Source organism: Monomorium pharaonis, chromosome 5, assembly GCF_013373865.1.
Source record: "Monomorium pharaonis isolate MP-MQ-018 chromosome 5, ASM1337386v2, whole genome shotgun sequence".
NCBI lineage: Eukaryota > Metazoa > Arthropoda > Insecta > Hymenoptera > Formicidae > Monomorium > Monomorium pharaonis.
In genome coordinates this window covers 3,205,368-3,232,783 of record NC_050471.1, presented here as the reverse complement: position 1 = coordinate 3,232,783, position 27,416 = coordinate 3,205,368, and the positions used below count along the sequence as shown (strand labels likewise).

Sequence of the window (27,416 nt, the reverse complement as noted above, 5' to 3'; positions counted from 1 at the left end):
TCCGATATTTAACTTTCTTCTATTATAATTATATTATATTATAATATTATTCTATATTATTATTCACTTTACATATATATTATGTTCTATTATTTTGCTATTCCATTCATTTATTTATAGTTTTTCTTTTTACACTGCAACATTGGTTATAATATAAGCAGTGAGAAACTTAATGATTCGCGTTTAACGATGGGACACTGACAGAAACGTACATCACGCAAACACAGACACATGTGATGGGATTTAAAGTAACGGAAGGGTAACTCCAAATACCGGCCCCTTCCCGAACGGGTGCAACCTGTTGAATGTAAAAGGGGGAGGGGTTTAATTTTTTATGTGCGCGATCGGGCTCGTATTACCAGCCACTCCTATAATAGGTATCAACCTGTTGAGAGAAGGGGAGTTTTTTTCTCCCATCGCTCCCATTATTCACAGCCTTGTTCGCGGAGGGAGAGTGTCAAGTACCGTTTTTTCTTCATCGGCTTTTTATAATCGGCTGAAAAAGTTCCCCGTGTCGAATCACGGGATGAACAAGTGAAATTATCTACGCGATTATAGGGAGAACGTATAATATCTTTCCTGTCCTGCTTATTCATTGTATTTTCCCGTTTATTCGCTTGCATTTTATTTGCATTAGATATTTCTTATGTACGATGTTACGAAGGCAGTTATAAATTGTCAGTTGTTAAAGAGTTTCAAATGTTTCAATATTATAAATATAAAGTAAATATTATTTTTAAATATGTAGGCTCAAGTATATGTAGGCTAATAATGTCTCAAAAAGATGACATTATTATATATATATATATATATATATATATATATATATATATATATATATATATATATATGTATACATGTATAAAAAGATTGAAATTGTCAAGAAATATAGTCATAATATTTAAGCACAGAGTAATAAATAATAAGAATTGAGTTTTTCTTACTTTTATCTGGAAATTTAGCTCTTGATTATATTTCTAAAATTTTTATTTGATTTTAAAAAATGTAATGAAATTGTCGAATGTTTTCTGGAAGGATTTCAATTTTGGGTTAAGCTCACCATTTAATGTCAATAGAAGAAACGAAAAGAGCGAGTACCTGCGTCGACCTTTATAAGCCTTTTGAAAGGTGTGTGTCGATCTTTTTTTACTAAAATAATAATGAAAATTTTATTCTTATTTGAAATGTCACTTCGCATGAGCTTTTCATTTTGCTTAAATTATCGGAATCGCTATGTATATTACCACTTGCATAGTCAACGAATGGACTATTTTAATTATTAAAGATTATATACATTTTAAATATTGACATTAAATTAAATGCAACTGAACTTTGCAAAAAGTTTAACAAAAAATAAATTTAAAAAGTTGTACATAACAAAGTTACTTCTCATTAAAATTATTAGTCAAACTTAGATGTTAAAAGTTCGAGTTTTTAAAATCACGTTTTTTGTATCTAAATTTTTCTCAACAACCATTAAATTCAAACTTTGTAATGATATATCTTAAAATGTACAGTTTGTCAATCGATCAAGGCTTCAATACTTTTATATTATGGTAAAAGAAAACAAAATGTTACTATCACATTTTGCTTAAAATTATTATTTTAAAAAATCACGATTATTACAATAATGACATCATTAAACCAAAATTATTTGTAAAAAGTTTACACACAAAGTGATGTTGCAATTTGAAATAAAAATTTAATTATATATAAATCTAAAACCAATTTTGTTAAATTATCAAAATAATTATAGAATACTCAAGTAACATAGAAAGCTCAAGTATGATAATAGTGCTGCAAAAAAATTCGACATTCTATTAATCAGTTTAAACATTCTACGCAGCTATTTTGACAATTTATTCTAGCGCAGTTATTCTAGCGAAATATTTTAAGTTCTAGAAGTTAGTTAAATTTTTAAGTATTTCAGCAAAACCGTTCTTTTATCATTTAAAGAAATTTCTCTCGTTTTTACATAGCAGCAAGAAATTACTCGCAAGAATTATTTATTTTCCTTCTTGCAATGTCCAACGCTGAAAAAAATTTTTTAATACAAAGACCAATCGTTTTTATCATGAAAAAAATGGGCAAAAAATTTTAGTTAAGAATATACCTAGAGAAAGTTCTCAAAAAGGATTATACTCACGCATCTTTCTCATATTTAAGGATTTACGGCGCTTGAATGTAGATGACAATATAGATTCTGAATGCTTTCTTCAACACAAAAACCAAGAAAAGAGTTGTATAAATGCAAAGCATTCACCATATGCTTTTTATTCTCGTTTTTTTATTTCCTTTGTTGATTTTTAATCCGTTGAAATATTTCTTCTATTTCTTGACTGGTTTTCTAAATTTTCACTCCTAACTTCTACCTAAAAGTTGGCAAAAAACAGAGGGAACGTTTTACCGAGTTCGTATCGGTAGTTAACAATATGTATATAAAATATTATAAGTATGTATATATATATTTATAAAACATTTAGATAAAAAATCATAAATTTAACTGAAGTCCTTTTAGTAGCGACAAAAATTTGCCTAGAATTAGCGGTTTACAAGTAAAGTATTATATCTATTAAATCACATATCAGTATTTTTATATGCACTTTTAAGTTTACGCTTTGTACTGCGTACAATAAATATAAATAAAAGAAACATGGAAGAATAAATAGTTTAATATAATAAATAAGGAACGTTTCATGTCTTCCTTATTTAACGTATTAACATAATTTGTTTTTGTTCTCTGTTCCTTGCTTCCTGTTATCTACAGCCCCTTAAAATCTTAAATGCACGAATGCTCAAAATCAATAATCGGTTTTTAAAAAGTTACAATAACACTATTTTTTTCTTTCAAATATAAAATGTTACATTTTACTTTTTTTTTACGAGATTTTGCTCGATTGTAATCGTACACTCTACCGCGTCACAATCTTTATATGCATTAGTAATGTTTTAATAATCTAAAAGAGGGGATGGGAGATAAAAGAAAACAAATATTACCGTATCAATACGTTAAGTAAATAATATTTATTGTTATCGTTATTACTAAGGCACTTGTTATCGATATAAAAATGGTCACAAATATTTGCCAATGAGCATATTTAAATACTGACATTAAACAACTAATTGCTTTTTGTATATAATCTCAGATATGATGGAGGCGAATGCGCAGCCTAAGTGGGGAGTTCTTGATCTAAAAGTCTATCCTATGCATAAAGGAAGATCGCAGAACTTACGTTTTCATCTCGAGACTGTCTTAGATACGAAGGCACTTACGTAAGGTTTCGTGTCGCAATATACTCCCCAGAACATAATCTACACTGAGTTTAGACTAAAAGCAAGATACAGTATGGTAAATATTAATCGTTAAATTGCAATTAAAATAATACATTAAACGTCCTTGATTCGCATGACGTTTCTGGAAGACTGTCGGTCAGATCATGACACCGAAAAACGCTACCGATTTCGCTGATAACGCCAATTGGGAAGGAACGTCGATAAATCATGTAGCACGGCACAGTCGAATAAAAAATGAAACTAAAAAGTGGCTGAATAAAATTGTAATTTTGAAATAGAAAAAAAACGAATAAAAAAGAGAAATTCAAAACTGAATAAAAGTCAAAACGCGTATGTTTTTTAATCCGGCTATTAAAAATGACATTAAAAATATAATCAATCATGAGATGATCGAACATAAAATAAAAAAAACACGTTCTCACATTGTGTTCGACGTTCCGCCTTCCAGAGTGTCAGTCCAAAATACAACAAATGACACAAATATCAAATCAACGTTTACACGATCGCTCTTATTTTACTATTTTAAAACAAAAGAAAAAAATCAAGATCGAAGATTTCGTATTCGCACGGCCAACCAGTTAAATGAAAGAGACAGAATTAACGCAGAAGCGTGCGAATAACGAAGTACAAATTTCTCCGAGGCTTTTCCCGACTACAGGAAAAGGCGGGAGAGCCAATATTACAAAAAGTTTAACATGATAAGATTGTCGTTGTCCTTAATATACAAAAGGTCGATGTCCTTAATATACAAAGAAGTTTCGTGACTATTTCGATTTTGTGGCAAGCACGATAATGTTATAATAATATAAATATTACTATAATTCATATTCGATTAAAATTATTTGAGTAACTTTTGTTTCCATTGTTTATAAATAATGTTCATTGAATATGAATAATATTAATTATGTCAATCTTAATTACGTAATTTATATGAAAAATTTTGTTGCTTGTCAAATAATGGAAATAGTCGCGTAAATCTCTTTCCGAGATATTTTCAGCTGCCATATGTAATTAATTGCATTATCCTCTTTACACGCGCATTATCCTCTTTGCTAGAAAGAACATTAAAAATGACTTCCGATAATAAATAGGCCGCGAGTTTATCCGCGTTAACGAAAAACTCAATGTTAGCGACTTAGCGGCCTCTTTTCGTTCGCGCCACTCTAGTATCTCTCATGCCTAGAAACGTAAAAAACGTGTAAATTCTTATAGTTAAAAGATACACAAATATCTTTATAAATACCAGATGTTCTTCTCGCTCTCTGGTAATCTCTGTTACATAATTATAATAGTATAAAATGTAAGTGAGAAGTTTACAATCTAACAGCTTTCCTCGAAAAATATCAATATAATTGCAATTTGTAACAAGTTATATATATATATAGACTTTACATATAAAAAAAATATATATTCTCATTTTACCCACGGCAGAAGTAATCAGCCGGCGGTCTAAAATACGTCGCTTGCTTTCAATAACTACATTCATATAATATTTTATATGGACGGTTAATGCAGCAAAAAACGATGAGTAATAAATTGTCATATTAATTGATTACAAAGACACAAGGCACTCTGCTGTGAAGTATATCGTTCGTAAAAAATTACACTATAAATGGATTCGCAGCCATGTAACGTGTTTCCAATACACGTACATATTTCATGATTTAAAGAGCTAATTAAACATTGTACAATTCCGTATGTCATATTCGAAATGTTAATAAACATGTCTGTATTAAAAACTCTTCGATCTTCGTCCCATTATTGCTCCGCAAGACTTCGAAAATCGACGATCTTCGAAATAGCCCTACGATAAAGAACTTCGTCAGAATTCAAATATGAAAAAATCCACAGATATCCGTTCATGTAGCCATATATCCTATAATATATCTTTTAGTATTAGTATCAAGAATTGAAGAATTAAAGAGTCAATTATAGCAAATAATAATTTGCTATGATTGATAACATTTGTAACAGTAACAATTTCTAATTGCATGCACCCAAGATAAGGATAGCACCAAATCCCTCGCGTAAAAACGTGTAAACAAATCAACTCACGTTATAAAATGTCGAAATAACGAAATATCTTCGTATCAGGCACTTAGAAATTTGTTTGAAATTTTTTATAATTTGTAGTTTCTCTGTATTACCTTTTACAATTAAACCGTTCTGCGTGCAAAAACCGTAGGAAGATACAATTACAAACAGGGAACATAAACATTGATCTTTTGACACTATTATATGCAACAAAAATTACGATCTCACAAGATTGTCAAATTTAACGAATATGAATACGGAATAGAAATTTTCGTTGCATATATAAAATATAATATTATTTAATAAAGAAAGAAATAAAGAAGAAAATAAAGGATCAGATATATTTAATATGCTTGATAATGCAAATTTGCATGTAGTCCTACATTTTCTCCTTTTTTTCTTTCCTTTTCTCAAACGGCGAATAATGAAATATAAACTTCTTTCTATTTGGATCTTTTCCTCTCAATATGAATGCGGTATCATTATATATATTAAATTTATCTTCGATTTTTATTATTTTTCTATCAAGTATTTTTCCATTCAAAATTTCTTATAATGTATACGAGATATAAACTTTCGTTTGATAAACTAATTCTTCTATTAAACTATCCAACACTTCCCAAGGTGATAAACTTACATCTATGATAAAAAGTTCAGGCTTAATTTTCGATTTTATCGTCTCGTTCATCATAAAAAGCTTGAAATGAAAAATACGTAATAAAATATTTCAATAACATCCTGATTGTTATCATAATAATCATAATAAAGTATTCTCTCAAAAATCCAAATAAAAAGAAACAATTAAAAAATAGGTGTTTAGGTTCAAAGTAAAAACTTAATCCTATCATAGTCTAATATAATGTAAATCAATTCAGATTTACAAAGCAATAGAAATTGCATGTTAATCAATAAAGGTATTGAAATCAATGCTGTTTACATTGAGCAGTATCAATTTAATTAAATGACCACAAGTTTATATCTGAATTTGGATAAAGTTTTCATTTCGACAACCTGAATACCTATCTTTTTGAATAGGCAGACTTCCGCTGCAGTATCTCTTCTAATCCTATAGCCAAGTCAGCACGTTCTCCGGCTTGGTTGTGTTAGGATTTATGAGTGACTGCACGTCTTCCAAAATATCGGTGCTGAACTCCTCATTCAGCTGAAACAATAACAATTATGGTTATAAAAGATCACATTCAACGGGCTTTAACAAACATGCTTGCGGCACAATCATCTGTATGTTTAAAAAGCCTACCTGGAGTGATGGCAAGAGTTCGTCCGTCGGAACGTCGAGGTTTTCGCTCAAGGAGATATCTGGCGTATCCATCGTCGTGCCGTCTGAAAAAGAATTCATCGAATTCAAAGTATAATTAAACAAAATGTGATATTGTAACAAATACGTACTTATGTATTTATGGCTTCGGTATAATCGTTTCGTAAGATCATTCAACGAACAGTGCCTTTCTGCAATCGGAACAATCGCGCAAAACAATTATTCATAAATCGAAAATTGACATAATGGCACAGCAAAGCAAGCGAGTAAACATTTTCTTTATATGTCTGATAAGCATGATGGTGGCGATGGATTTTGAAGATGTTGCATAAAAAGGGTTGGATATCCCGAATCTAGAATTTTGAACAGGTTACTCTTACCGCTTGTACCGTCCATGTTTTCGTCTATATTGAGGAAGTCATCGGAGGTTTGAGGGAGGGAATATGCAGAACCGAGTCCCAAGCCGCTGTCGGCGCTCTCCTGGCGGGCGTGCTCGGCACCGGGAATGCCCGACAAGAATGGATCCATGGGAGCGTCTGTTGCGCTTTGTCGCAGCATTGGATCCATAGAAGCGTCTGTTGTGCTTTGCCGCATCATCTCTTGCTGTAACGACGAGAAAAATGCCTGAATATCGGGAATAATTACAAATATCACGCAATCAGGCTTTCAGAAAGAAAACGAGTTACTATGCTAACCTGGCGTATTATTTCCTGCCGCCGTAATTTCAGACGTTCACATTCCATTTGTAATGATTGAAGACGCATCTTCTGCTGACAAGCCTGCAGACTCTGGTTGTTTTGGATGCCGGGGGGTTGCTGAAGTTGCCAGGCTTGCGGCAACATCGTGCCAGAATTCGCTGGAGTTCTTTGGAGGTGCGATGCTGAAGGAATAATATCTTATTCGAATATACGATAAGAAATAAAGATTAGTCCATGATCGAGAACTATTAATAAAGATAATTCACATAACAAATTCGGAAAGCTTTCTCAATAAAACAAATATTTCAACCTACACTCTTATTCCCATAAAAAATACCATTTAAAAAATTCCCAAGTTTTAATAACATCTAGAACTACCATCTTTTAGAACTTTAGAATTTTACACATTAAGAATTGAAAAAAAAGTCATATTCACATTAAAATAAAGTAAAAAAACTAGAGATGAGGAAAAATTGAACTTTTAATCTCTCTCTTTCCAAACAAAAGCTAAGTAGGATAACAACCTCAGTATTTCAAGAATAACGAAACTTGTGAGATGCAAAAGTGTAGAAAAATTTACATCGTATCGATCCGATTTGATGATTAAACGACAAGAATTTGTGTAATTCTTGAATAAATATTCAGTTTCGAGATGAGGGTCTTTATTCTAGTCTGTATTTCGTTATTCCTGCAGGAATTGTGCAGGGAAAAGTGAAGGATCAATTCAACACTTACGGATTCGCGGATCAAACCAGGAGGTGGTGCGAGTCTGATGATTGATGAAATAGATCTCACCCTCGGGTGTGCGTGCCTGTTCCCATCCGTCAGGTAGTGGACCGAGCGCGTTGGATTTGCTGCTCTCGACTGCTGCGGCTACCGCGGCCACGCTCGCGGCTGCGGCTGTTTTCCGTGGATCCTCCCATGTCGTGGTGCGTGTCAGGTGACTGCAAATTAAAATAGCGACTTTTAGCGAAATAATGCGTAAAAAGAGACTTCTGAAATTTTAAGGGAGACTTATAAAAAAAATTCTAAATCATTTTGACTACATAAACTCCACAAAAAGCAATAAGGTGATATGATTTCAAATAGGACTCTAAGACTTTAAGTGGACATTTCTGTTAAATTTGATTTGTTCGATCAGTTTACTCACAATCAGTTACTCTTAGATACGTTTCATCAATATGGGACAATGTGAATAAATAAACAAATAGATAAATGTTGAACACATATATGACAAATTATTCATCGTTGAAATTAAATGATAACCTTTAAAAAGATATACCATATCAATTGAAAGAGATATAGTATACTATATCAAATATCGAATCAAAAAAGATAATACAAGTTAGATTAACCACCGTCATCAGACGTATTACATGTATATAATATTTTATCAATGTATAATTTATGATACAGGGCATTTTTTCCAATAAAAAGAAACACAAAAAGATGCAATCGGTAAATAATTTCATCATTTTCATTGTTTACATGAACAAATAACAAATAAAATAATTCACTGTGTTATATCGCGTCAACAGTCTCTTACTAAAAAATGACCATTAATCATCTTTGATTTTTTATTATAAAAAAATTGTTATGTAGATAATTATACATAATTTGATTTCTCGAAAATTCATTTTAATTTTTCTCACATGATTTGTTTTCTACACGATGTAATACTATCGCTGATTGATAATCGATCGGTCCACTCTCTAAATTACAATCAATAAAAAATCAGTAAAATCGGTGAAAATACACTGATTTTCAGTAGTATATTTATAACTTGTCAATCTGTGAAGTAAATACACTAATCTTTCAGTGACTATACTAACTCTGAAGTGAAAATCACTTCAGAGTTAGTATAGTCACTGAAAAAGTGGCAGAAAAAGTGAAAAAGTCACAGAAAAAGTGAATACTCACTAATTAACACTAGCTATAAGTATACCACTGCGAAATCAGTGATGATACATTGAATTGAATGAAATTTAGAGAGCAGGTAAAAACATATTTAAATCCGACGAGTCGTGCGCCTCGATCGGGATGCGCGATTGTACGAGGCTTGTTTGTGCGTTCGATGTTACATCGAACACTTTAATGCTTGCTCAAGCCGCTCGATCCGCGGAAACTGAATACGCGGCGCGGCGCGTACAGTTATCCACATATAGTAGGCGCGTGCTAAAAATACTCCCATTCAAAAGACCGAGGCGAAACAGCGAGGCGACGTGGGTTAGAGCGTAGGTTTTAACGCCCGAAATAAAACCGATCTTTTAATCTTGCCGATCCTTTATTACACGGAGAAAGCTCGTGATAATTCCCGCGAATCCCGCGTACACTTCTTGATTAATTGAAAACGGGGAGATTGGCTCTTTTACGCGCTTCGTCACAAAGTCGAGTAGATTTGCAAGTGTTGAACGTTCCATCCGTGGATTAAGAGGATTTACTACTGCGATTTTTATCTGCATAAAGTTTACTGCAAAAATATAATATGTATATGAAAAATAGATATTGCATTGTTTGAAGCAATTCATTGATAATTATTCGTGCGATATCTTGCGTATCTTTTAATCAGCAGGTACTTTATAGCAGCCTCGATTCGAGCAATCGATTGCCTTTGCTTCTGGAGCGTTTTATTTGATAACTTATCATTCGATTCCTAATCGAATGAGTCTTGTATTTCTGATTTTTTTCGTCGTATTTTATCGTTCAAATAGAACAGGCTGTGTTTTTTTTTATTTCACTGGACTTTGAGATTAAATGAGAACGTTCTTGTTCATACATGTGACTTGTAAAATACGACACTTCTTCACGTCGCAACGGCGGATTTGTTCGCGCTATGGTTTGGTTCGGACGGCAAAGGAACGGAGGAAGTCTGTTTTGCACAGCACGCGCGTGTGACGTCATTGCGCGATTATATTTCTGCACCTACAAGCCGGGCCACACAAACGTACCTGACGTGACGCGTACCTGCCATGCAACGAGCACGCGTTTGTAAACACCACGCCGACCCAACGCGCTCCGTTCAGAACGATTCATCAATTGAATCTACCGAAGCCATTTGGATGGTGCTGCTTAGTAGATATTATTTTTAGAAAAAAACAAAACTGAGGTTGGAGTCAATTTTTAAATAAAAATGCCGAGACTCTTGTAATACACACCCTTCATTCTAATAATTATTCGTTCATCGTCGCAATGTCTTAAATAAATAAAAATATATTTTATTTTATAGAAGAAATTGGTTTCTTTTCTTCCTGCCTTCTTCCGCTGTTCAATATTAAATTCCTAATATTTCGAATTTAATCACCATATGACTCGTTTGTCGCGGATCTGTACTTCATCCGAAAATGGAAAACGTACAGCAACCAGCGAAACACCCTGTATAACGGCGCAATTGCGTTTTGCACCCTACCGTGCTTCTACGAGCGTGGTTCTTCGTCGCTCTTCGTCGCTCCCGGTTGGCCGCTGTCCAATAAGAGAAGCGGAATTGCGCCGCGCCGCCCCCCTCGCAGCTGGTACGGGCCGCGAGGAACACGATAGAGGGGATGAGAGTGGCTGCAGAGCAGGAAGGGAGGGGCGTGGAGCGACCGAGAGAGCGCTGGCGCGTTGGAGAATTATAGGAAAGTCTGGTGTGCGATGCGCGCGCGGGCGCGCACACGGCATACGGATTCTACGCGGTGTATTTTTACTCCGGACATCACGGCGCCGGACAACTCGTAAATAGACACTCTCGTATCGACGCTCTCCGCTGCTCTCTGCTCTCCTTCGCTGGTTCCCGCCGGCTCTCGCAGACTCCTTGCACCTCCCCTCTTCTCTCCCTTTACCGCTAAGATGTCCGCAGGCTCACTCTCTTTACCCTCTCTCGCAGAAAAAACGTCGCACCCAAATCGGTCCAAAGAAGCCAAAGGGCTCTTAACGTTCTAACGATACAATTGCGCTCTCGCAACTCCAGTTTTTACGTGTACGAACCGTCCGACAAAATCAGATGTTTGGGACGCTCTTCGTGTTTAGCAGACGGTCCCTGATACATCTGTTTAAATCCCCCGTAAAATTCACAATCCTCCGAAGAGATTTCAACGATCTTGTAATACAAATGTCCGAGAGGCTAGCTTATTCCAGAGTTTTAAATTATTATAATAGCTGAGTTGCATCATCCGACAATCATTTATAGGAAGGTTTCGATAAATAGTTAATTAAAAGTTGTTCCCGAGCGAGTCTTCGTCGCAATGTCGGAGATTTTGCATTTAGATTTTTGTTTACGCAATGCTAAAAGGAAACGAGTTAAATATAAATACAAGCGGAACTATATGGTCAGAGTTGAAGATACTTCGCAAGATAGATTACTTATATCGAAAATTGTATTGACATTTGTATTGACATAATTAGTTTCGGACAATTTAATCTCTAATAAATTAATCGAGTGTTTATTTTGAAGGCGACATAAGATAAGTCTTGCAAGATACGTTTGTCCAAATGTAATCGATTTGTATCAGTGCAATTTGCGTAAGATCATTTTTATTTTAATTGCTTCTCCTTTTAAATAAACGATTATCATTAAAAAATTATGCATAATTAAGAGAAGTTTTTTAAACATCCAAAAATAAAATAATCCCTTTAACAAATGAGAAATACTTTTTTCTCATTCAAATATATTGTTGAAAAAGTTGACATTTAAAAAAATTGATATTTAAAAACTCTGAAAATAAAAGCTGAAAAAAATCTTCCAGCAGAGGATTTATGAGAAATTGTTTTATACAAATGTAATAAAATAAATATTAATAAAATAAAAGATTTGTGACGTTACGCATTCCGGCTTTGAGTAAATACTTAACAAGACTCATTAAATACTTATCAGACCGACAAATATGCAATGTACATAGTTCACGTGAGCTAGAGATTGTAAATTCAAAAATTATTATATAGGCATCAGCTCGTGAACCGACATTGGCCTTCTCAGCGTTATGTTTAAAACGAGGCGTGGCTTTCGCAATATAAATCTCGTGCATTTAAAATTGCATTTTAATTGCGAGTTACAGGTCAGATTCATCTCACAGGATACATTGCCAAGATTAGGATTAACGGAACACACGCAATGCGATTAAGATGTCACACGCAATATTTACGGTGCTACTCGGAAGCACTAGCGGTATGTAAAATTTAGCGATAAAAGCATCCAGATTTATACTCTGAATAACTATTTCCCGTTTATCTATACGTGAAATCGCTGATGTTGCGGCCTTACGTTCGCGAAAATGAATAACGCGTGTTGAAACTTAACGCTTTTAGTTAATGGGAGCCTTATGGGAGAAAATGATAACAAATGAGCTGCACGTGGAGATCGTCGAGTTAAGTGCTTGCTTGATTAGTATTATAATAAACGCATCTCTCGCAATCACGATTTATCTGCGACAGTCTGCATTAGCCTATTAACAATCGACATTTGATTTTTCAGAAAGATTACGATAAATTTTAGTAAACATATTTTTGAATAACACATACGGATTTTATTATACAGAGTGACGTGTAACGTACAAGTTACAAATAACTAAAAAAATTAATCCTTTAGGAAAATTTTGTGAAGGAAATAAAATGGCATGACGTGTGTTTGTGTGGGCTTATTTTTCAAATTTGAAATTGCAATTCTCACATTACTTGCATGTTCTATTTAATCTTATTACAATGGAAAGATTAAAATTTACATTTATTAGAATAAATTATTACTAAATTAAACTACATTTATTTAGCATATTTTTATGATTCTTAAAATATGTATAAATATAACGTACACATCCTTTTCTATTTCGAATTTATATCTGTAAATGTCGCAAACGCATTTATAAAGATACAGAATGTTAGTACAGCCAAGGAGATAGAATGTTTTTGCCCATTCCACCGTACGCCGAGCAAATTTCACGCAACGCGCGTTGCTCACGTCGCCTTGAACTTTCGATACGTTCGCCCTGTACTCTCGACGATCTGTCTTCGTATCTGGCATTCGCATTTGTCGTCTAAGCTCTCTCGCGTACAGGTGTGTCGGGGTCTTTAGCCTCGGTGCAGCGCGGCGCGGTGCAGCGCGACGAGGTCGTCTCTGCCAACGATGGCGCGTCACGATGCCATAGATTTTGCTCGGTTGTCGTTAAAATACTTTATTGTCGAGGAGGAATCAAATGATCAAAAAGTCGATTCTCACGGACAAGTGGGATGATAATACTGTTTACAATATAACATGCAATTTCCTGTATTTAATTCTCCTTCTTTATTCCGATCCCTATATTTCGTTGTATTTTATATGGCGTTGTTAATACATCTTTTTTCTCGTGTGATTTCATATCGCCGCATCTTCGGAACGTGAGCAAAAGTACGGATACACGGAAGATAACAAAATGTGTCCAGGCAGGCCGACTCGACCTTGCAACAGGTTCGATGTCTCATACAACTTTCACCTAGATAACGTTCGAAAATATCCGGGTAACGGAGCCCCCTCGATTTATGACGTAAACACGGTTAATTGTAAATTTTTGACGAATATTTTATTTTTGTAAGCGTCGATAAATGGCACACAACTAATACTAATATTATTGGAAAGGGATTCTGCTGTTGATGGGGCGGTTTAGACGGTATCAGCTTTTACTTCGCAGTCGTTTGCGCGGCAAGAAAAAAAAATATAACTCTTCTTAATTAGTCCATTATTTTCTGAGCTCTCTTGGACAATCGACCGAACGAGGTATTGCGTATTCCACTCCGATAAGACGTGACTCGGCTGTAACTGCTTCGTAAATCGGCGCGTACGTTGGAAACCTTGAACGAACGAACGAACGAACGAACACTCGCGTCTCCTGCCTGACGAAAGACGAGCATCGCGATAAGAACGCGCGCTCAAGTGCTAACCAAGAGCCATTGTCTCACCTATGCTCGATAAAACGATGCTTGGACAATCGAGAAAAAAAAACTTTTGATTTCACGAGCTTTAAATATCTCATGTAAATCGCGCTCGGGAAATATAAGAGACACGTTTCTGTTCTTTTTTTTTCTCTCTTTTTTCTCTCTCTCTCCCCTCCCCTTTTTTAAAATAAAAAGAGACTTATTCTTAACACTTAAAATTCCTATTCCAATCAAATATCGTATGAGATTATACGAAAAGATGTGCGTTTAATTACGTGTTAAAATTGCTTCGCCAGCAATTGCTATCACCGTATTTAAATTCTCCGATACTTAGGTCATGTTAAAAAGGATACACTCATACATCAACCGGAATTATTTAAGGTCTACTTTCACTAATTAATGTAGCTAAGTAGCGTCCATCATATATAATTTTATCCATTACTTGTCATAAATGTGATTTAAATCTGAACGCTATATTATGCACAAAAGGGAAATAAATTTAGATAATTAGGAACCGTAGAAACAATTTACATTAATGCATTCAGTAAAACTCAGTAATCAATAGATTTCGATTTATTCCGTATAAGAAAGAGGCGTGCTATTTTTCACACACGTACATGAAGCGCTGTACAGCTGCGTTATTATTAATTTTCCATTTAACAAGCACGTCACGAGCGTGCACATTTCACCCAAGAATAATGTTTTCGAATATCCCCGACTGTGTTGACACACGCGTCGAATATTTTCTTTTCTCTGGTATGATACCCGGACGAATTTTTATTCGCTTAATTTATATGTGTTTTCTTTTCGCAGCTACGTAGCTACATTTTTAGAATTTAAGAATAGATGTTTTTCGTAACGACATGCAAGTGGATCAATGGATCGGCAAAAAAGCGATATTCGTGGAGTGTTTGTTCGCGGCAGCGACTAGAAATTGGGAGAATATGTACAAGTCGAATTTTTTGCCCGGATGCGTAAAAAGAAAGCACGAAGGCTGTTTTCTTTGCGCGTTCGAAGCGTAAAAGTGACACTGAAATGGAGCATCGAGTTTTTGCGAAGATAGTCAGACACCTTCGCCTTCTCGTAACTTCAAAAAATGGAGGAAACAAAGGAGTTTAGAATATATTCACTGCATGATGCTTTCTCTAAGGATCCGGAGTGAATGCGCGATATTAACATGCAACGATGGGGGCATGCGATCCGAAATCATTCGGAAAGTGCTCGGCACATTCGCGGCTGAAATCACGTTTCAATTATGCAAATTAGATTCTAATAAGCCTCGACGTGCTGGACAAGATCCAAAAGCTTGGAACGTTCGACGATAATTGGACAAACGTGTATGGAAAGGAAGAACAAAGAAAAGCGACCGAGTCTTCACGGAAAAAAAACCTAGTACAATATTTAGAGGTAAAAAAACTCCAAAGTAAAACTCTCATTAGATGACGTAGAAGTGTCTGTTAAAAGCTAATCATTCACCGGAAACATAAGCTTTTAAAAAGATGCGATTTGGGACTAATTATTTTTATTAATTTATTATTGTATTTTTAAATAAACTAATAACATCATTTCTTAAATAAACGCGACCGAAGGAACACTTGTGTTTTCACAGTGATATCACGATGATGGGAATAGATGCACTTGTTGCAGAAATACGAATATGCACGCGCACATATTTTTATCGAATTTAAGCTTTTATCGTCTACGATGTATCGTTTTTCTGACCGTATCATTTTTCTTTTTTTTTCGATCTACGTGGCGAGGAGCGATTAATTTCCAAGAGCAGAGATTTAGTAATATAATAACGACAATACAAAATGAGTCATAAGTATATTTTGAAATTTCGTGAGCGTGTTTCTGGACAAAAAGAAAAAACAAATATTGATTGTTGAACATTAAACTGAAAATGCTTCGTTATCGAAGTAATGGCCACAAATATATTTGAAATAATAACCGTGTATCAGATCAGATTCTTTATCTGTAAGGTCATTTAAAGACCATCGTCTACGAAACGCCAGTAGACAAAACATTTTCGGTCTAATAGGAATATTTATCCTTTCCTTTTATCTAAGAACACGTTTACGTAATTTTAAAATATATTATGACTCACCATAAAAATAAAATATCACTCATAAAAATAAAATATTACAATTGTAAATATCGCAATAATATTTTAAACCCGATTAGATATCAACGGGAAGATCTAAGCCATAAAACGTCAATTAAAATTAGAGAAAAATGTATGTACCTAAACAAAATTTAAAAAAGAAAGAGAAAGAAAAAAAAGGTAAGACCGAATAAATTCGCAAGAACTTTCCGGACAAGGGTATCCAACGAAATATAATAAAGGCTTGAAGATATTAGTGTTCCATGTTTCATATAATATCCTAATGATATCATCGTTATTTACACGGTAGATATTGCTGTATTGTTGGAGAGAACGAAAAGAGACGGTCTTCCCGCGCGGTGGTCATTACCGCGTAATGCAGCGAGCGTGCAACTCGCTTCGCTGCACCTTGCATCGCTCTTTACCGACGAGCTAGCTGCTCACGCTCGCTGCGCCTCGTATTACGCCTATCGAAAAAAAAAAAACTCGAGTTCTGCGCTCCGCTTCCGCAAAATTCGCCGACGTCCCCAACATAGAGAATGGAGTGCGCGTCTAACTCGAAAGACTAAACCTTGACGAGAGAGAAGAAAAAAGGAAAAAGAGATCACGTTCGCACTCTTGTCAGGTACATCGTTGCGAAGATTACGCAAGAAAGCAACGCGTGTGATCGAGAAAAGAGTGATGTATTTTGGTATATTTCCGAAAAATTCGCCCCAAAATACATAATTTTAATATGACTGTAGCGCGAAAAGTTCCCAACGTTAGCCTCCCGATGAGAGCAAAAGCGGATATGAATACGACGATGAATGTCAATAGCGAAATAAATAATTAATCGTCGGTTATTACAGTGCAATAAGGCGCTTCCTTCTTTTCGTGTGGCTTTGTGTTCTATTTCCTGTATTGGAAACGTGGCAACAGAAGGAGGAGGTGGAGGAGGGTACTTTCAATATGCGCATAAATTCGCGCGTAAATTAGTGCAGGAAAAACTGATGGCGTAATACGCGGTAGAACTCCGACGTAATGCACACCGAAGAACCGTCTAATTTCCTCTATGCAAATTATTTGTTTTCTAATAATCTGTTTTCTAATAATCCATTTTCTAATAATAACTTACGCGTCGAATGTGTTTTTACGAATTCACCGATTTGCAAAAATATATCCTTTCGTTAAACCGAAAATTGTCCGTCGAACTGTTTTATCTTTTCTTGAAATTCAATAGAAAAATATTATACTTTTTTACGTATTGTATTTTAAAATCGTCTTTGTAAAAGTGACTCTCACTACGCATACAGGTAATTTGATAATTTCCCGTTGATCTCCCATGCGATAATATATCAGTAAATTTTGATAAGGAAAGATAAGAAAGCAGCATGTAATTAGAACACAATCAATTAGCTTCGCTTTCCCCTAAATTGCAACATGTCTGAACGATTTTAAATAAACTTTGCGATATCCATGACGATATTCATATCTGAATAACATATCGCTGAGTAATAACACGACATGTCCATTTCAAAATTTCTTTCTGATCCTATCCGCGTGCGAGATTAACGTGGACTTTATTCAAACCAACAGAGCTCGTTAAAGAAAATGAAAAAGTCGAAATTAAAAATATCTTGCAAAAAAAAATCAAAGATACCGCTTTATAAATATCGGATTATATCGGACTAAATTTCTTTTTTCTTTCTTTCTTTGAAAGAAACTACATTCGTTTACGAATACGTTCAAATGTATTCTTCGAAAGGAGCACGTCCTTTTTCAATTTTTCAACATCAGGTAGAAATGATGTGATGTAAATGAAATAGAAATGATCGACCAGGTAAGATTTTTCTGAATGAACAGTTCAGGTAAAGGAAAACTCCTGGTAGTCTTCGACATGTTTCTGCAAGTTTGAAGACGAGAAGAGCAGCGTATAAGAATACTTTCAAAAAGTTTTAAAAACTTTTACGATTTAAAATTAAGTTATACATAAAAATTTAAATTTTGTAACATTGAAAGGTTAATGAAGGCTTTTTCCTAAATGTTAAATCATTGTTTTAAGTAAAATTATCATTTAAACTAACGAATCAATAATGAGCAGATACACATTACGTATACATACAATATATTTTTTGCAATTTTAATTATAATGCTGCATTTATCTGATAAATTCAAATTAATCCAATTTTTCTTATTTTCGAAAGAGTCAAAATGCACAAAGAGAAAAAAATTATCAATAAATTTATAATATAAAATATCAACCACAAAGATTTAAAAATGTTTAAATATACAAAGATTGTGAAATATTTATTTCTTAATACAACTTTCCTGACAAAATATGCTTAAAATAAAACATAATTATAATAACAAATGAAAGAAGAATATGCAAACACGCAATCTATGCAAATCTAAAAATCTAAATGGAAAAAAACAAATAATTTATTATTTAAAATTCTATTTAAACATTTAATAGCCCCGACAGAAAAAAGATATATATCTAGACAATAAAAAAAAATAAAAATATGTTCCGTTGAATTTCGCAGATTTCCGAAGTAAAGGTGATATTTGCGAAGAGATAATCTCAAGGTTTAAAGCAGTGTCGATCACGTTGTCCGGATGGGCAAGGGGGGGATTATTGGCATAGGGAAGGGACGGAGCAAGGTACGACGGAGTTTCCCACGACAGGTGACACGTGAGGACCCGGCAGTCACGGCGGTGCAGGTGGATCAGGTTGGGAAGCAGAGATGCGTGGTGGGAGGCCCAGGCATACCACACCACCGGAGGCATCCGACAGACATGAGAGACTATACCTCAGAGGTGAACCTAAAGGATCCCCTTTCTCGAGGCCCTGTCTTAAGGAAACCGCGATCGCTCTCAAGGATTATCGCATTACGGGAGACGCGATGCAGGCAGTCTTACAATACGCGGTATTACTTTCAACGGCAGATTTTCTGATGAATTTACTTTTTCTTAGGAATAGAATATTGAGAAAATAATTTTCAAGATTTCTTCACTCTTCAGTGAAATCTAATACTTCTGTTTCAGAGTGAAACACTTGCCAAAGGACTGTCCGTGGGATCGGAACAAGTACAGATAAAAGAATTCTTATTTTTCAGTTATCTCAGATTAATTTTACAGTAAAAACTTTCGTTGCAAAATTTTATTTTAAAAGATCTATATAAAAAATTATGAGTAAATAATAAACTTTTGCCAAGAGGAAATTGATTTGAAGTTTTAATTTAAAAAAAAATAGAGAAAAAGAGAGAGCAGGTGCCGTTCCTTATTTTATCACAAGTCACCTTCCTAGAAACTTTTCTCCATTCGTCTGTTCAATAGAAAATGTAGAACAAATTGTAATGTACACTAAGCTGTGTTTGCTCGTACCTATTTCTTCTCCAAAATTCTTAAAATTCCTGCATTAATAGCGACGTCGTTCATTTACCCGAATATGCTAATTACCGTATTCACGTCGGCAATGTGCACCGCATGACCGAGTGCCATGACGTCCCTGCTCCGAGGGCAAGGGACGTTGGCAGCAACGAAGAGGGGCCTGATGGAGAGACCGAGGACGCGTCTTTCTTTTCCCTCTCCCTCTCCGAGTGATGGGAAGCGACGGGGGTCTTCAGGTCTTGGAGGAGCAACGAGCAGAAAGAGAGAGAGAGAGAGAGAGAGAAATAGAGAGTAGAGAAGCCGGCACGACGAGACGATAAAGACGGTTTCGGCATTGAGATACGTGACTGACAAAAGGGATTATCGGCGACAACGAATCGCAAAACAACCATCGTCCAATGGACCGCATCGTGGCGACATTTTCTTAATCTTAAAAGAATTCTACCTGTTCGGTGCATTGTAGGGCAAAGTGCCCTAGCTACCTGACACCCGAGTCGTAAGAAAAAAAAACCTATTGTTGAAGCAACCTACGAATTTGAGATAATTCCTCTCTATACTCTGTACAATAGAGCACCATGAATAATTGTCACAAGTTATCAAGTAGAATGTCCGGCTTTTTTCTTAATAAAAATACGACTTTAAGAGATAAGATAAGAAAGGGGGGGAAACGTGCACCTTTCCGTGGAAAAGCGGCTGGTAGTATACTTATTGTCCTTGGGGGCGGGGAGGGGGGGCAGAAGTAACTTACTTGAGGAAGTAGATCTGGCCCTCGGGGGTGCGCGCCTGCTCCCATCCGTGCGGCAGCGGGCCCAGGTCGTCGACCGTCGGTGCGATGACGTCGTAGCTGCGCTGCTTCTGATGATGATGGTGACGCGCGTGCGGCTGCGGCGCGTGTTGCGGCGCCTGCTGGGCCGACGCGTACGTCTGCTGGAGGGAGGCCGGGCTGCTGTGGGCGCGGGGATGCGAAACGGTGAGGCCGGCCGCGGCGGCCACCGCGGCGGCGACCGCGATCGCGTTCGCGGTGCCGTTCGCGTTGGCACCGCTGCCGGCGCCCGCACCTCCGCCGCCGCCGCCGCCCCCGGTGCCCGTCGCACCGCCACCGCCGCCGCCGCCTCCGCCGCCGCCGTTGCCGCTGCCGCTACTCGCGCCTCCGTTTGGCGCGCTACCGCCGTTCGGTGTCCCGACGGTGACGGCGGCGCCGAACGCGGAATCCGCCGAGTTCTCGCGCGAGTGCGAGATCGAGGGGCTCTTGCTGCCGGTGGACGGCGGATTGAAGAAGGAATCTGGCAGGTTGCGCATGCGCAGCGGCACCTGCAGCGGCCGCTTCGAGTCTGGCTTCAAGACGGTGTCGAAGAGCGCCTGGAGATCGGATTCGGAATTCTGGTCGACCCTGACGACGGGATTACTCTTGGACAACTGGTCCACGTCTTGATTCAGCGCCATTTTGGATCACACGTTCGTTCGCTCGCTCGCTCGCTCGCTCGCTCGCTCGTTCGCTCTCTCGTTCGCCCGCGCTCTCCGCTCCGTTCTCTTCCTCCGCCTGTTGTTGGCTCGCTCACGTCGCCGCTCCTCTCCTCCGCCTCCTCTTCCTCGTCGCCCTTTCCGCGCGTCTATCCGCTTCTACGCTCGCGCACCTATATGTACGCGTATCCGCGTACACACGATGTAGCCAGAGATCACCGCGCGCGTCTCTGTCCTCTCTCCCTCTCTCTCTCACTCCTCTCTCTTTCTTCTTCTCTACGATCGTTTCATTCCCATAGAATCTCACTGTGCTCCGTCTCTTCTTCCACCCGGGCGTTTGGTCACGACGGGAAAAGAAAGGGGAAAAAAACACAACAAACGCCAGACGCCGTCGTCGCCGTTACCACCGTCGCCGCAGCCGCCGCCGCCGCCGCCGCCGCCGCCACCGCCACCGCCGCCGCCGCCACCGCCGCCGTCGTCGTCGTCGTCGTGGTGGTCGTCGTTGTCGGGCACCAGCAGCGTTCCCCGCGATACCGCGGTATCCCTCGCCGCCCTCCGCGTCCCGCCGGACTATCACCACCCTGCGCCGCGCTCCACGATTGCTTCCTCGATCTCCGTGCGCGTGTGTGTTATGTGTGTGTTACCGGTGGCCCACGCCGTTCGAGACTGCGAGACTCGCTCTTCTCATCGATCCCACCTCGCCGACGGCTCGCCCTACCTGAGTGGACTCGTGACGAATGCGAGAGCACAGGAAACGAGACCTGAGAAAAAAAGAGTAAGAGAAACGGAGAAAGAGAGAGAGAGAAGAGAGAGAGTGGGAGGGAAAGAGAAAGAGAGAGAGCGACAGCGCTCTCTCGATCTTCCAGAGATCCCACCTAGTGCGCTCGCTGGCAGCAGCGCGCTCGCCTAACAGTCGAACATGATAACGCGCGACGACGTTGTACGGCGATGTCGTAAAACGTATACGCGAAAAACAAGGACGTGATCGTCCGTCTCCCAGAGGGGTGAGGACGGGCGACGACCCCCTGTGAACGATCCCCCGTGGATCACGCGCGATGCAGATGAACGGGGAACGAACATGGATCACTCCTCGCGTTCTCCACGCCGATTTTCTTCCGACTTTACTACGTCACTGCGGGATACGACACGAAGGCGACGACGACGACGGCAACGGCCGCGGCAGCGACGACTACGACGGCGGGGAACATGATACGCAAAACTGCGAGCCGCGGCACCGCGCGCGCGACGCGATCACGACGACCGCGACGAGAGTCGGAGGATAGGTGCGAGTTCGCCGGACATCGAGAGGGAGAGAGAGAGAGAGAGAGAGAGAGAGAGAGAGAGCACTTGAAGGAAGCCCCGAGAGAGATCACGCGACGCGACCCGACTCGGCAGCGGGGAAGGAGCAGGAGACGCGCGACTCCGTCCGACTCGACCTCACTGTCCCGACGCGGTCTCCGACGCGAGAACTACTGCTGCCTCCGAGCGAGCGACGGCTTCGATACCTCGGCTCGGTCGCTGCGTTACGTTGACTCCGGCTGGCGGCGATCTGGCAACAACCTGCGTCGCACTAATGATGCCGCAGCTTTGGCAACTCCGCGCCCCGCTACGAGCCTCCGGTCGGGAAAAAGCGGTCTCTCTCTCTCTCTCCCCCCTCCCTCCCCCTCTTTCTCTCTCTCTCTCTCTCTCGGTCGCTCGCTCACTCGCTCCCCCTGCGACGCTGCGTGTGGTGTCGGATCTCGCCCCGAAGCACCAAGCCTACCCAAGCCAAGGCGAGTGGCGTCAGCCTGTTGCTCCTTCCCGGCGAGCCACTGACTCCGAAGTAGGCGCCGCTGGTGGGAATGAGGAGTGACGCGCCACTAGCGAGGGAGAGGGGAAATACGCCTAGACGAATACTTAACGCGCGCGCTATCACGTCGACTCTCCGCGTCAACAGTTTCTTCTAGGAGGCAATTTCGATTAACTTTTAACGAAACAATTAATTTGATCGGCAGAATTACTTGCGTAGCAAATTTTCGAAACGTACAATTCATAATTGTTTCTTTAACTAATTTTTCTTTTAGTATTGATAAGCAACAAAACGTTAACTCCATCCAAGCAAAATAGTATGGTTATTATTTGATAAATTAATCATTCATTTAGTCAATTACGTGACCTATACTACACGTCATGCCTGATACTGATTATACAAATATGGCCCTTTAAATCTTCGTTCTTATAGCAAACTGATTTTAAAATATTTTAAGCAAAAATAAGTTTGCTATTCTATCGAAAAGATCAATCTCGTGTCGAGAAGATCATATCACATGTCATTGTAATACACTATGCTTTATTTAATAGAAATATTGATCTGAATTTCTTAGGCACGAATTTAGGATTTTCTAAAACTAGACACTTTTAGAGCCGATTGTTCTAATTCATTGGAAATGTTTATCCAACAAGTACTTATTATCTGTTTTTTTATTTATATAGAAAGAAAAGTAAAGATAGACAAATGTTTACCTAATCAGTAAGCTTACCAAAAAGTTCAAGCAATTGCGATTCTTACACCTTTTTCTAGACTTTTTAAACATTTCTAACTGGACAATAAAGCAATAACATTTTTCTCCATTTTTTCATAAAATACGTTCTTTCTACAAAGCAACAAACGAGAATAAGAATTTAAGTTTTAAAATATGAAAATAAATTACTGATCAAAATACCGATATAATAAGCACTGTTAAAACTCAAATTATTTCCAAAAATATTGTCAATTTTCTAAACAATCCTCATTTCAATTCAAACGAGATTTTAAATTTCACAATTAATTGCGATTATTCGAAACCTATCAAACTGTAATTCTCGAAATATCAAAATATTTAAACTATTTATAGCGATATTATTTAACGTTGAAGTAAAATAAATTCGAAATTTCATCGGATATAGAAATGTCAAGACAATAACTTCAATATAAATTATTTTTGTTCTGTAACAAATTCTACAATATTGTAAAATATCCATTTATATCTTTGTAATTTAAATAGTCATAAACATCGAAAATAATGGAACGGAGTGCTACTATACAAAATAAACCCAGCAACAGGTTACATTGGCGTCGCCCATAGCGGCACACTCTTGACAAAATAGCCAATCGCGTTTTAGAACCATTCTAACCAAAATGGCGTAACCAATCATTCGCAACTTTCCTTTTTGGACTTGTTATTCTCTCTTTCTAACAATATATCTTTCTCTCTTTCAGCTTTGCATGTCGAATCTATCTCTCTACATATATGTGATATAATTGATATGAATTAAATGGCACCTTATCATCCATATCGTCAAATGGCCAATTTGATATACAATCTGATTGGTTCTTCCAATGGGAAAAGCTCTAGTCCCGTTGTAAGTGGCTCTGATCAATGGTGGGAACTTACCAATGTCGGGTACAACCATAGACTTATATTCATGAGTATATCGTGTGCCAAAATCTTAACAAGAAGGAGTGTTAAGTAAGGATCTTTGCACAATACCAGGCAACAAAGAATAGAAACAGAAATAATGAAAGCGAGAAAGAGAGAAAGGATTTTTTTTATTTTTTCTCATTCTAACTTATTGCATTAGTACAGCAGTGCAGCTATCAAGAACAAACCTTATGTTCGTGAAGAGTCACGGTAATTCGCATGCGCCAAATGAACGTCCGACTCCGACCAACTCCGACATGCGAACTGCTACTTGAGAGGGGATTTGTAAATTTAAAATACCCGTCAACTTTGCCGTAACCTGCTGTAACGGCGTAACCTCACTGAACCTCACAAAAATTTAAACTGTCGCTGCACCGTTTACGCGACCAGGATTTGTGAACGGAGATCGATCAAAGAAAAAAAAGGAGTAATATCGTAAAATGTCCGGAACATCGGAATTATACAGTGAGAGTGTGAATGATACGAAGATCGAAGAAGCTCTGGAGAAGAGCTCGAAAAGTAAGGATGATTATAAAAGGCTGAAGCAAGAGAACGAAAACTACCGGCAAGAGTTACACGATCTGCGACGCAAGCTGGAAACTAGCGAGGCCTTCCAAAAAGATCTTCAAGAGTCTTACGAGACTATAGACATAAGTTTCAAGCAGTACATCAAAAAAGTAGACGATGCGCGTGAAAAGAGGGAAGAAATGTAAGAATCATGTATTTCTCAGTAAAAATTAATTAGACACAAAGTAGATATAAACAATAATTTCTGTAGCTTTTAGTTTGTGCTTAGAACATTTTTTATTTACCATTTAATCGTTACTTAAAAACTAATGATACTTTGATATATTAAGAAAGTACATTTTAAATTTGCTTGACACATTCATCCTTTTTATTTTTTCATATAATTTTTTTACATATAACTTTTGTTGTATTGATAATGAGACTGTTTGCTGCTTTATTAGGTTTAAAACTGAGAAAAGGGAATACAAAGATCATATTGAAGCCCTGGAAACAAACCTAATAAAAAGTGAACTAGATATTAAACAGTTACAAGAAGAGCTGAAAGAATATAAAGATCTTGTAAATAAACAACCATCTCATCTGACTGCCATGGAAGATACTTTAACACGATACAAAGAAGAGCATGCAGAATTAATTATACTTCTTGAAGATGAAAAAAAGAAGTTTACTCAAAAAAAAGAGGATGAAATGGAATTAAGGAAACAAATTTTAGCCATGGCGGAGCATATTGACGAGCTTGAAGCTGCTTTGGAAGTAAAATAATAAATTATGATGTGTCTTTATCCATTGTGACAAAGCTAACTGAAAACTTTTTAACAGAGCACAAAACTACAATTAATTAAGAAAACTGGAGAACTTGAAGAGTTACAGGAAACTGTTCAAGATTTAGCCATGAATCTTATGGAATTGAAATCACCAAATACGGTTCCTGCTAGTGAGACGTGTAAAGGTAAAACAATAATTATTATAATAATAAAATGGAATATTTAACTGTTTCTAAATTATTGTTATAATCTTTGATGTTTTAGGAAATTCCTTATTTGCCGAAGTCGAAGATCGTCGACAAATGCTGATGGATAAAATGAAAGTAATGACAAATAAATATAATGAGACAAAGCGAGCATTGAATGTAAAAATAGCCGAACTTAATACACTAAGAGCAGAAAAATTTAAAGTGACCAAGAAATGGGAAGCTGATATGAATGATACATTGCAAGAAAAGGAAGATCTTCTGAATAAATATAAGAGTAGAATTTTCGATCTTGAAAAGAAGTTGAAGGTTGAGATGAAGAAAAATGAACAGGAAGAAATACAACTTACAGAGGACAGCTTTAAGTAAAACGTTTTGGTCTAATATAAATATATATCTAGTATGTAACAGTAAAATATAAATTTAACTTTCAGTTACGCTCAAACGTTGTTAACTGCAAAGACGAAAGAGCTGAAGGAGTTGAAGGAAAAGTGTGAGAAGCAAGCTATGCAATTGCTAGTGCAAGATGAGACAAACCATCGTATCTCGGTAGAGCTTCGTTTTTGGCGAGCTAAAACAGTATCTCTGGAGGCAAGTATTCATCTCTGCAGGAAACATGAAATCATATTTTGCTACTTCAGACTTTTTGATATAAGAACTTCTTTTGCACTTTCTAGGCTCAAATTTTGAACTTACAAGCAAAATTGGAAAAAATTCAACAAACAAATGATAATTTCTTTGACGCTATTGAGGATTGCAATCATTGTGATAATGTAAATGTTAAAAGAACCTGTGATGACACAAAATTTATATCTGACAAGTCTACGCCCGAGAATAATACATGTCAAGAAAATTCAGAGATGTTAAAAAAACCAGTAGTAGATTCCACGAATGAACAGAGGGAATTATCTAAAAAATGTGTAAATTTTACTATGGATACTACAATTATCCAAAATAAATCTTTGAGATTACCTTCATCTGATCTCCAAGAAAGACAAAAGAAAATTGAATATCCTATTATAAGCTTTAAAGATGATACAGAAGAGTTCTCTGTTCACTGATGATTTAATTTTTTTAATTTTTGTAACTTTACTGCGACATTTGTATACTACATTTATCATTTATGGAATAATTTATTTGTTGTATTTGCATGGAAAAAATAGAACTATGTAAGTAAAGGTACTAAACAATTAGTGGATAAAACATGTATTTTCGAAGCATATAATTTTAATAAAGGATATAGGAATTTATATTTTTTTAATTGTTTGCTTTTTATGTAATCTTTTTTTCATTTAAAACAAATTTTAAATGTAATTTAATTTTCCATATATTCCAGGACTGAATTGTTTCTATAATCAATTTTTTT

The 27,416-nt window shown here is 37.1% G+C and overlaps 2 protein-coding genes across 11 annotated transcripts; one reads left to right on the top strand and one right to left on the bottom strand.

The window, feature by feature from the left end:
- Nucleotides 1-2,449: 2,449 nt before the first annotated feature.
- LOC105840745 (transcriptional coactivator YAP1) lies at nt 2,450-21,543 on the bottom strand. 7 transcript variants are annotated; one of them, XM_012687788.3, is made up of 7 exons: nt 20,400-21,543; nt 8,038-8,246; nt 7,300-7,499; nt 6,985-7,228; nt 6,736-6,795; nt 6,587-6,669; nt 2,450-6,490 (listed from the first exon to the last, which is right to left on the bottom strand). In XM_012687788.3, the coding sequence occupies exons 1-7, from the start codon at nt 21,092-21,094 to the stop codon at nt 6,395-6,397; spliced, it is 1,587 nt and encodes a 528-aa protein (XP_012543242.1). In that variant the 5' UTR covers nt 21,095-21,543; the 3' UTR covers nt 2,450-6,394. The 7 variants fall into 7 exon arrangements, with proteins under 7 accessions (XP_012543242.1, XP_012543245.1, XP_012543243.1 ...); XM_012687791.3 differs by having other exon boundaries at nt 6,985-7,207; XM_012687789.3 differs by having other exon boundaries at nt 7,300-7,484.
- Nucleotides 20,978-27,309, top strand: LOC105837437 (protein Spindly). 4 transcript variants are annotated; one of them, XM_036286769.1, is made up of 8 exons: nt 20,978-21,106; nt 24,351-24,600; nt 24,718-25,261; nt 25,521-25,833; nt 25,900-26,029; nt 26,109-26,415; nt 26,485-26,641; nt 26,728-27,309. In XM_036286769.1, exons 3-8 carry the CDS (start codon nt 24,993-24,995, stop codon nt 27,109-27,111), a joined length of 1,560 nt encoding a protein of 519 aa, XP_036142662.1. In that variant the 5' UTR covers nt 20,978-21,106; nt 24,351-24,600; nt 24,718-24,992; the 3' UTR covers nt 27,112-27,309. The 4 variants fall into 4 exon arrangements, with proteins under 4 accessions (XP_036142662.1, XP_036142661.1, XP_036142659.1 ...); XM_036286768.1 differs by having other exon boundaries at nt 24,713-25,261; XM_036286766.1 differs by lacking the exon at nt 20,978-21,106 and adding an exon at nt 21,766-21,887 and having other exon boundaries at nt 24,351-25,261; nt 26,728-27,300.
- Nucleotides 27,310-27,416: the final 107 nt, after the last annotated feature.

Bases quoted from the DNA above. Each gene is read 5' to 3' on its own strand.
- LOC105840745 (XM_012687788.3), bottom strand. From the start codon at position 21,094: ATGGCGCTGAATCAAGACGTGGACCAGTTGTCCAAGAGTAATCCCGTC. The intron at 8,247-20,399 runs GTAAGTTACTTC...TTTAATTTGCAG, and splicing joins GGCCAGATCTACTTCCTCAA to TCACCTGACACGCACCACGA. The intron at 7,229-7,299 runs GTTAGCATAGTA...CCCGATATTCAG, and splicing joins GGCAGGAAATAATACGCCAG to GCATTTTTCTCGTCGTTACA.
- LOC105837437 (XM_036286769.1), top strand. From the start codon at position 24,993: ATGTCCGGAACATCGGAATTATACAGTGAGAGTGTGAATGATACGAAG. The intron at 25,262-25,520 runs GTAAGAATCATG...CTGCTTTATTAG, and splicing joins CGTGAAAAGAGGGAAGAAAT to GTTTAAAACTGAGAAAAGGG. The intron at 26,030-26,108 runs GTAAAACAATAA...TTGATGTTTTAG, and splicing joins TGCTAGTGAGACGTGTAAAG to GAAATTCCTTATTTGCCGAA.